A 10,788-nucleotide genomic window follows, 5' to 3' on the forward strand; every position below is an offset into this window, starting at 1 on the left:
ATAAAGTAGCACTGACAGGTGTGGGTTTTTTTTTTTTATCCCTCTCATGATCAAAGGCAAGCACTCCGGAGAGTTCTGTCGTCTCCAGGCGAGAATATCCATTCTGTGCAGATGCTGAGAGAGGAGATGGCCTGTTTCAGGAAGAGAATGATACAGTACACGCACCGCCTATCCCTTCAGCTCAGAAGTACCTTTATCTGACAACAGCATATCTTCACATGCTTATTTTCATCTCACTTAGGGAATATGGCATTCTAATATTTTAAAGCTCTCCTGTAACTGCACGGAAACATCATGGAGCGCTCCCATTGATCTTTTTTGAAGCGTTTTCATGGCCCATCTGGTTTTATTATCACTTGATCCGTCAGCCAGAATTGGGGAGGGGGAAAGTCTGACCCCCCCCCCCCCCCCCCCCCCCCCCTCTCACTCACAGTTGGGATGTTTGATTAACTCCTCAGAAATTGCTCTTCCCGATGCATCCATTCAACTTCACATACTCAGTGGTTTGGTGTGCTTTTTTTTTTTACAGACGGATGACATTGCAGAGATTGCAAACAAGACCCAAAATCTGCCCAAGGAGAATACGAAAAGGCAGCGAGTGGTGGTCTTCACACAGGGCAAGGAGGACACTGTTGCAACCGTTGGTAGGCCATTTTTGTTTTTTTCTTTTTTTTCTCCTCTGCTTATCTACACCTATTTCTACTTCAGTACCACTCAAAGCCGTCCCAACTTTGGCCCCCCTTTTGGACATCTTTACCCTTCACTTAAACCTCATATCTCAAAACTGCCGAACGCAGCCTCAAATAGATGGTAGATGGCTGGCTGAAGAGAGCCAAACGCTATCAGTAATTTCTTTGAAGTTAACCTGAAATATTGACACCAGATGTAAAAAAAAAAAAAAATGCTTGCACTACGTTCTGTCATTTCAGAGCATAAAAGAAGTGTGGGGGATGCAGAGAGCAGGCATTGATTTGTGAAGTACTTCTAACTTTGTCTTGGACAGACTCCAGGCCAGTCCTCAGCCATTTTAATACTTTTACTCTCACATCCTGGCCTTTTTTTTTCTTCCTGCAAAACGCTGGCAGAGCGGCCTTGAGGAGAGGTTGAAAATGTTGGTCCTCAAATCAATCCGGTCTCCTTTGATTCGGGGCATATTTAGTCAGCGGGACATTAAAAGGCAGTGTCATCATAACTGAGCAGGGGTTGCAGGTTGAGGCGGTGTGAGGAGAGGCGATAGTTTCCGATTACTGCTGGGAGCCTTCGCCTTTGTTTGGAGCCACAGGGTGTCTCTCCTCGATGCCCTTGCGGTTGAGAGTAGTTAGCGCGGGGGAGAGATGGCCTCAGGTAAAGACTCCAACATATCACTCATCACTGGGGACTGAAGAGCAGCACAGCTACGGCAGGACACTGTCTTCACATGTGTCCACTGTTCTCAATTTCATACTGCTGGCAAGAGTTTTCTATGAGCCGAAGCTTTGCACAGTCTGTCATTGATGGCAAGATTAATTAATCGATGATTAATCGGGACTTTTCTGTATCTATATTGTGTTTTTCTTTTTAATCGTCTGTAAAGTGAGCTGCCATTTTGCCATGATTGCCCATGATTCTCTAGAGACTATCTTGGGTTTTTAATAAAGGCTAAAGTGGCTGTAATCAATATTGTTGTATTAACAATGGATAAAATAGCTGTGCGTAATCTGAAAAAGGAAACCCACAGAATTATTACACAACTCTCCTCAGCAGGTTTTTTAATTCTTTAACTCATTGTTCTGGTTTTTACGGCCCGCAACTTTACAGTTTTCACTCTCATCAGTGTTGTTTACAGCGGCAGTAGGCCACTTTAGCAACAAATTAGCGACTAGCTGGTGAACATACTGGATTCAGCAGATAAAGAGCCCGATATTTTCCTCAAGAGCTGGTGGAGAACAAACACTGATCTAACAGGAGAGTGAATATTGTACATCGATGCATCCGATGGACATTTATCCTTATTTCCCAGCCTTACTTAACAGCATTTATCTTAATCAAGTTAATCTAATTTTAATTTTCAAAGTAGAATTTCTGTAAGTGCATTCCCTTTCATGAGAATTAGGAACAAATCTCTAAGCATGAGCCCGACGGGTTGAAAAGAAAAGAAATCAATCCATTGTGCTGGAGGTGATGGATAATTCCTGCCTGCTTCTCTCATTCCTCCTGCATGAAGACAGAGCCGCGCGCCGCTGTGAACTTTATATAAAATACATGATGAATGCAGGCGGGATGAAAGACAATGTGTTTCAGATGTCATCTACAAAGGCAAACATGATAAATGTCATTGACTGCGCTATCATTGCAGTGGAGCAGTTACAGTAGTAGGTGCAGCAGGATCGGTGTGTGTGCGCGCCTGTGTGTGAACATCGCTATTCATGCCAGCCAAATAAATGTCAGTGTAAAAAGAGAATTAAAGATTTTCATTTCCCAGAGGCGGCGCTCTAATAAACTTGATCTCTCATTTTGTTTGCAATTTGTCCTCCTGTCAGGATTTGATCATTTGCCAGCCTCTGCGTGTCATGTTAAACCATTTTATAGTGATTAAGGATGGGAGAAAGCCTCCCCCCGTGGTATAATTCTCCAAAAAGAGATGTCAATTTGTTATTGTTCTTTTTTCATCCTGCCCTTCATTCGGAGCCTTTCATCACACCACCGCTTCAAACGTGCCTTTTAAGAGATGGGAGCGGGGGAAATGGCCCTTTCTTTAGCTGCCACTGACACTGCTGAACTACACTGGGCTTTTGCTTATACACCCATTAAAGCAGTAATTAAGATCATTGTGCCCTGAACCTTAACGGTGAGGAGATCTAATAAACGATCATTCAGCGGGGGTTGCCGCTCTAATCGCTGATAAGGACTTGATAAAGCCTGACTCTGCTCCTCGGCGAGTTTTAGGGCTCTCAAGGGGGCTAAGCAGGCAGATTTCAACTTAAAAAAAAAGACCTGATCTATACATGCAAATCACACGGGGAAGACTGGGGAGTGAATACTGGCTACAAGGCAAAAGGCTCTTTTTTTTTAAAGGTTTATTCTCCCTGACGTTACAGTAGATTTAACGCTGCAGAATGAGTACAAGAACTACTGTAAGAAGTCTTAGTAGTCTGTTTGAAAAGCGGGATGTTTATGTTCTATACTTCACGAAGGCCAAAATCAATTAAAATTCTGCACCATGAGAAAGATCTCCTCTCTTTTCCCTTGGCATCTCAAGTTGAAGTGTTTTCTTTCAAGTCTCCCTGAAAGGATATTGGTTGGCGATGATCTTTTTGCCTGTGGTTACAGTAATTACAGGCATATGTATTTTCTTTTCTAACTCAATTGTGAACAAAGATGCTGGTCGACGATAGGGAAACAGATTGAATGTCAACTTACTCATAACCTGTCGCGTTTGCCAAGAAAGCGGTAACGTTGTTTTCCTCTCTGAGGCTCAGAGTTTGGCTGAAATGCAACAGGAAACATTCCAGCAGAAGTATTCTCGTGGAAGTTTCTCACATAAAGATGTCGTACTTAAACTCTGAGTACTTCAGATCATGCCTTTTAGCTTCACAGTCGTGTGTGATTCCCAGCCATTTAGCAGCTCAGGAGTTCAAATCATGCATTGATAGTTTTACTTGCGTCGATGATAAAGTGTGACAGGATCAAAGTTAATTTTAATGACGTGCCAGCTATTTGATCGACCTGCTTTCTGTCAAAGCAACAATAGTGAGCGCTGGAACACAACCAAGTGGAGCATGCAATAATTTAAGAGTCAGAACAACCTTCCATATGCTCATTTTCCAATAAAGCAGAGGTCGTCTTATTTGCATGTACAGTCGTTTTGTTATGTTTTTTTTTTTTTGAAAGCAGGAGAGCATTTTCTCAGTCAGCGAATTGGCATTGTTGAGAAGAATAGCCAATAATAAAGGACTTAATTGATACTCATTTCAAAGAGACGCCTGTTGAAAGAATTTTTTAAGTTTAATCACCACCATTCAAGAGTTGTAATGAGGGAATTATGAAGAGCGAATTAACAAAAGCACAATTATAGCTTACTCGAAGGAAGTATTTGAATTCCTTCTAGGCTTTTCTCAGGTTTTTTTTTCCTCTTCTGTTGCAGGTTACCTGTCAAAGCACAGCCATACTACACTTCCCACGTACTCTGCCACCAATCAAACTAAACTTTAGCAACAAGAATATGTTCGAGCTAAAACAAAGTACAGCAGAGTTTTATTGATTGGAAATACTGTTGTACTGGTGTCATTACAGGGAAATGAGTTCAGCGAAGTGATGGTTTCAGACGTTGCACAAGCCAGTAACAACAGAGTCTGAGTGTTTTGGCCGGAGCTTTTTCTGTTATTGCCATTTCCATGACAGATTTTTACCAATGAGATCTTTGTTACTGGCGGCAGGGGAATTGTTGGACTTGTAACCGGAGCTAACATGTCAGTCAAATTAAATAATTTGCATCCATGAGTTTATGTGAACTTTAGCCTTGCAGCCGAGTAAGAGTACAAACTCTTACTGCAGCCGTGAGGATAGAAGTAAGAGAAATACTGGATGTCTGTTGTACCATGCTTTTTGAAAAAACAAAACAGTGCTCACAAAGTTTTGGAAATGAGTTCAACAGCTGTGATGTCGTCAGTCAGACATGTTTAAATTCAAATTCATATGTTCACATGTGCACGTTTTTACTAAATATTCTAAGAATTCACAAAAACAACACAGTGCTTTGAGTTACAGCTAATGGAAACGTTGCATTTAAAGGATTTTAAAAAGAATCCGAATCCAGAACTGTTGATTGCGACATAGCAGTAGGTCTAACAGATTCAAATGAATGAATTCCGACACCTCTGGGTGTCGTGTTATCACAATGACGAGCTTCATGTGAGAGTTTACCTGGTTGCAAACTGTGTTTCTAATAAGACCCCGACTCCCGAGTAGGGTAACCATTTCTTTTAACTGCCGTAAACATATTGACACCGTTATTCTCTAATGAACGGCAGGATCTTTGCATCATCTTCAACCTGTAAAAGCATCTGCTTTTATAGCCGCACAGTGTGCATCGCATAAGCACGACCACATCTAACTGTGGAATAAGTGACATAACTGTAATTTATTATGAGCACATTTTCCATTGCGGTTAATCGTTTCAAGAGGGAGGAGGATTCTCAAGCTTCATCTGTGGCATTAATTAAGCAGAGTCGTTATGCTACTAATTAGCTGATCCTAAAAGGATTCTTGTCTTATTAAAATGTATTATCAAAGAGACAATCTCCTGCTTTCCTTTTAAAAAGGAAAGTGTCTAATTATGAAAACACAATCGAACTCTTTATCAGACACGTCTTCGGGACCTGACCTGTAGTGCAGTCACATTCTGCTCTCCGAGATGTCATTTCCAACCGTAACCTGATGCAGTTTCTCTCACAGTTGGCGTATTACAGTCATTTTCTTGACGCCAGGTGTTGAGCATATGCTCAGCTACAGGTTGTGTATCTTTTGCCCCGTAGGACAAGAGCAGAAATGTATTCAAAAACTGATAAGGCGGGGGGTTGTCTTATCTTCTGCACAGATATTCTGTGAGCCATTGTTAGATTAGCAGGGAGCCTCATTAAAGAACTTTTTGTAGTTTTTGTTCCCCCCCTCGTGTTCTCCTTTAACTTGTAACCTCTTTCTGCTCAATAAGAGGTCTGTCAGCCTCCTCGTGTTCCTTTTATCCACATGTCAGTCTTTTGTCTCCTGCACCTTTTTGAAGGTTCCACCAGAGCCCTCAGATTGTTTGAAGATTGTGTGTGTGTGGTTTAGATTGTTCTGACATAAGTTGCTGATTTAATGTCACTCTACACCTCGAGACTTCGTCATCTGGTAGATTTTTTATCCCCCCCTCTCTCCTTTAAACTGGAAGTCCCTTTGAAGTGCATATGCTACTAATAATTGAAGCAATATAGTCCACTGAAGATAAAAAAGAGTCCCTTATTTAATGGGTTCCGTTTTGAACTGAAACTTACAGCAACTGTTCTTGCATTGTTTTTATGTCGTCAGAGGACTCACCTAGAGATGGTGAGAATATTTGCATGTGATCATTCATTTATTCAGGTCATTGCATTATTTTATACTGAAGTGTGCCTTAGTTCAACATCTAATTTACCTGAAACCGTAGTTATATAATCCATTTGTCTGCGACAAAAAAGAAACATTTGTAGAATCAGTTGTTTACTGAATGTCATTTATCAAGCAAAATTCCAAATATTCACTGATGACAGCTTCTCAAATGCTAGGAAATGTATTTGGGTTTTGAATTGTTGGTCGAACAAAACAAACTATTTGAAAATTCATTTTGGGCTCTGGGAACTTGTGAAGGGCATTCGTTATCCACCATTTTTTAAATATTTGGTAGACTGAAAGATTTATTTTCTTTAAATCAATAGATTAACTTATAGTAACTTAGACTAGGAGTCTGCAGCCATGCGAGCAGCTCTGTGAGGCTGCTTTGAGCTAAATGCTAACGCCAGCGTGCTAACCTTCTCTCTGTGGCAATGCTAACATGCTGATGTTTAGCAGGATTAATGTTCACCATGTTCACCTAATCTTGTATGTTTTAGCATAATCACATATGCTAATTTGCACTGAATGGCACTAAAATGCCGCAGAGGCTGATGACCAAAGTCATTAAAGTGGCTATCAATAGAAGCCTTATGAGAAATTGTAAAAATCCAATTAATATATTTGATTGTTTGGACTAGTGTTTTCTTAGATTCAAATCAATGTATCTCATAGTTCCCTAAATTTAAAAACTGTCACCAAATATTTAGCTTTTGTGGCCATAACAATGCTAACTGAAGTTTCATGTCCTATCAACGCTAAATATTTTTTGACTTCCTTAATGACTTGTCTTTGAGTTACTCAACGTTTATTATGTTGTACATAAGTCTTAATCTTCTATTTTACACTTTAGCCAAAAACTGTGTCAACCCAGAAGTGCTCAAATCTCAAATCATAACAATGCCTTGCTGTGTGAAATGGGCTATGAAAAGAAACTCCACTGGTGTTCAGCTTTAATTAACAACCCTCTTGTGTCCTGACCACAGGTGAGAAGGTGACCATGTTCCCCGTTTTGGACATCGACCAAAATAACATTGTGGACACTAACGGAGCCGGAGACGCCTTTGTGGGAGGTACGCCATGAAAATCATCCTCGACACAGCTTGATTTCTATGTACAATCCCAATTAACCTTTGATACCGGCCAACTATGTAACGTAGTAATGCCTCCAGATTATATGAGCGTGACATTAAGCCTGCTGTTTTCACTCTGTATGAGCTGATCATAGCACAACATAAAACTGTCACCATTTGGGTCCCGTTGAGGATGAAACAGCCATGTCCTTTTATCCAGAAACCATTAGTACCTGGCTCATATTAATGATAACTGCTGCCCAAGCAATTTTGGAGGTGATGGAGGGTTACAGGTTGATTTCTGCTCTTCTCTCTACCCAGGATTCCTCTCTGCGTTGGTCCAAGAGCATGCGTTGGAGGAGTGCATCCGGGCGGGACACTACGCCGCCAACGTCATCATCAAGCGGGTCGGATGCACCTTCCCAGAGAAGCCCGACTTTCACTGATGCGTCCGAGCACTGCACAAATGTCTGTTCCACAAGATACTTGTATATGTATGCTTCAGGATTTTATGTACATTTTTATTTTCTATTTACAGTGACTCACTGCATGGGACTACAGCTTGAATATTTTATCAAGCTCAAAAAAAAAACTTCAAAGATGTTTGAATACAATTCAAGTGTGCTGGTATCAAGTATTGGAATAAAATGTGTATGTTTAAAGGAGCATTCCGCTGAAAATCTATCGTTTGAGCGTCACAAACTGAACGCCCGAAGGCCTGAAGGGTGTGAAGAAGCGTCAAAATGTCTTTACACTACACTTCCCCGCCATTGATCTGTATGTTGCATGTTTCAGACACTTAAGAAGTGAAAAGCGACGATAGTTTGGATCCGTGGTGGAGAAGTTGATCATCCTGCAGGATATGTTTGAAAAGTTTCTGAAAAGTTTTTGTGTTTGCTCCTTTTGTGAAGGACGGCAGCTGCAGTCGGCTTTGATTCACAGAAGTTACAATCGGTTATGATGGTGACCCTAAAGGTTACGCCTAAAAAAAAGATCCATGAAAACTTCTCAAACCATTCCTGCTGCGTAATCCGCTGTTGACCCGCATGTTGAATATTTTCCAAAATGAAAATGTGATAATACACACTATTAAATATAGTAGATTTTCAATTGAGTATTACTTCAATATTCAGCTGTTATGCTGCAGAATTCCCTACCGAGGTACTCCCATACCAAAACCAAAAGTAAGTAAATTACACCCCAAAATAAAATGCAACAACAGGGTTTGTGTATTTCCCCATTATTTACTCAGCCAGAGGCTCCCTCATGCTAATCACTTTTGGACAGCTCAACACCCTCCATTATAGAGGGGACTGGGGGTGAGGGGTGGGAGGACCAGGACCAGCCTGGTGTCCTGGCTCCGCTCAGTCGCCCCCTACTCATGCTTGTTGGGTCCTAACTGGACTCTTGGGGTCTGGAGCTGCAACTGCAGGGCTACAGGAGATCATTTTTCTCAGTTAAGGGATTAGCGGTTGCTCTTCGTGGCGATCATTAGAGGGACCTGAAAATTAGGCTGATCTCCCCCCCCCGTACCCAGCTGTGCTGTCGCTGGGGGTTGGAGACGAGGATCAGAGGAGGCCCCTCCCCTCATACTGAGTGTGGGCCAGCAGAAGTGTTGGGCAGTGTCTCAAGTGCTTCTGTTGAAAACAATTCAAAGCTCATCTGTTTTACAAAGACGTGTGATTCAGAAGAACTGTTTTTGTTCCCCTAGAACAACCTGTTACATCATATTTCTTTTATTTTCTCTGAGCGTAACGGGAGGAATGCAGTTCTTACACTCCCTGGACCAGAACTCTCCTTCCCATAATGAGGCATAGTTTATGGATTTATGCTAATCGGGGGCATCTTGGTGAAAACGTTCTCCAGCCAAAATGTTATTAACAACTTTGAGACACTTTTTTTTTTTTTTTCTCATCAGCATTTTTTAAGGTTTCACACAGATGCGCTTTGAAAAGGACCACATTTCTGATTGGGCAAGATCACACTCCATGGCAGCTGGTTCATTTGCTTCTCAAGATGACAGATGGCAAAACACAAACACAAAAAGAGGGAGCCATGATCAAGTAATGAGAATGCCTGCCACAATAAGGAAACTACTAAACACACTTCTCGCACTTTCCCTGGGAAACTTTTGCGTCGCTCAGTGAATACAAGAGGTTGAAAAACAAACATAAAATCTGTGCATTTAATTTACATTTTACAATGCTATGCTATCAGTTTTCTAAAGCTAGTGAGCCCGGGGCCTTTTTACAAATGTTTAATGACCGTTTTATTGCGTAGCGGCAATATACAAAATCTCATTTCATTTACTGTTTTGAGTTTAATCTGCTGTTAACGACTTTGAAGTAAGGAGAAGAGGGGAAACTTGACTTTGTGTGATATTTGCTTACAAAAGTGAGTTCAGGCCCAGAATATTTTAATTTTTTTTTCTGAATGCAGGCAAAGGAGTAACTGGGGCCCTGGCCAGTGTTTTGCCCCGCAGATGGGCAGCAGTGTTTGTGAACACCAGTGTGGCAGTTGGCAGGGATTGAGGAGGGGGATGGGCAGATTGCAATGGCACATGCTCCAATTCAAATTATCCCTGGACCCATGCAGCAGTGGAGGACCTGCTGGGGCCCAGGGTGGCATTCATTATAACCAGACACAGGCAGGTTTGGTCAGTGCCTCCATCATGTCACCAGTGCTAAACGCAAATCAAAACCCCTTTTTTTTACTCGCATTACACGCTGTTTTACAGCAGAGCCTCAATGAAATCACATTTTAGTCGCACATGTTTACCTCAAATCATCAGTAAGTAGGTTGGAATAAATGTCAAAGACTAAACGGCAACAAAGCTGTGAATGATGTAAACACTGTGGGGGGGGGGGGCAGGTAAATAAAAAGAAACATCAATGAGGTCATCAAGGGAATAAGAAGAGCATTTGATGAAGATGCAGCATAATGACAAACGACCATTAACATGTGAACACAAATCAAATTACTCATAGAATGTCTTTTATAAAGGTTAAAATGTTTTTTCTTTTGAGATCTTTCTAAAGCCGCCTGTGCGGTGCAGTGTGTGTTTATAATCTGATGGGAAGTTACCAATTATCTGTCTAATTACATCTGAATTACTGCATGAAAAATGAGCTTTCTGTCATTTCTAATGCTCCCAAAGAGTTGGCGAGTATAAGCGAGGGGAGTGCAAATCTAAAGGCTGAAGATTTAATGATCTACATTATTGCTAACAACTATTGCTCGTCCTCGGGCATGGTGAAGTTAATTAGCAGATTATGGTGTTAGTGTATGATATCCCATACTGCCCTGGGTAGTATTAGCCAGTGCAAGAAGTAGTTCTGTTTAAAATAAAAAATGTATGTGTTTATGTCACATTTGATCTTATATCTACTGCACATCAATGGAAGTTAAAATAAATAAATAAAAAGCCCAGAGGGAATAAATGTTAATATAAGTGTTTGTGCCCATGTAGCGTGCCGAGACTAATCCACCAAAAATATGTAGTGTAAAAATGTTCCTCTTGGCTCATCACTGGACATGTTGATGGAGGGGGGGGGGGGGGGGGGGGGGGGGGGAGAAGTGAAATTGACAATATCATTGTAGGAGCGCACTA

The 10,788-nt window shown here is 41.3% G+C and overlaps 1 protein-coding gene across 2 annotated transcripts in view; it reads left to right on the top strand.

Annotated features, from left to right (window-relative positions):
• The window catches only part of adkb (adenosine kinase b), a 94,516-nt gene extending 86,718 nt beyond the window's left edge, over positions 1-7,798 (top strand). For both annotated transcript variants that reach the window (XM_079182391.1, XM_079182392.1), the window contains exons 9-11: positions 530-644; positions 7,092-7,178; positions 7,500-7,798. In XM_079182391.1, coding sequence (XP_079038517.1) covers positions 530-644; positions 7,092-7,178; positions 7,500-7,624 — 327 coding nt within the window. In that variant the 3' untranslated portion in view covers positions 7,625-7,798. The remainder of the gene's footprint in view (positions 1-529; positions 645-7,091; positions 7,179-7,499) is intronic.
• Positions 7,799-10,788: the final 2,990 nt, after the last annotated feature.

The sequence above is a fragment of the Pholis gunnellus genome (assembly GCF_910591455.1).
Source record: "Pholis gunnellus genome assembly, chromosome: 21".
Lineage (NCBI taxonomy): Eukaryota > Metazoa > Chordata > Actinopteri > Perciformes > Pholidae > Pholis > Pholis gunnellus.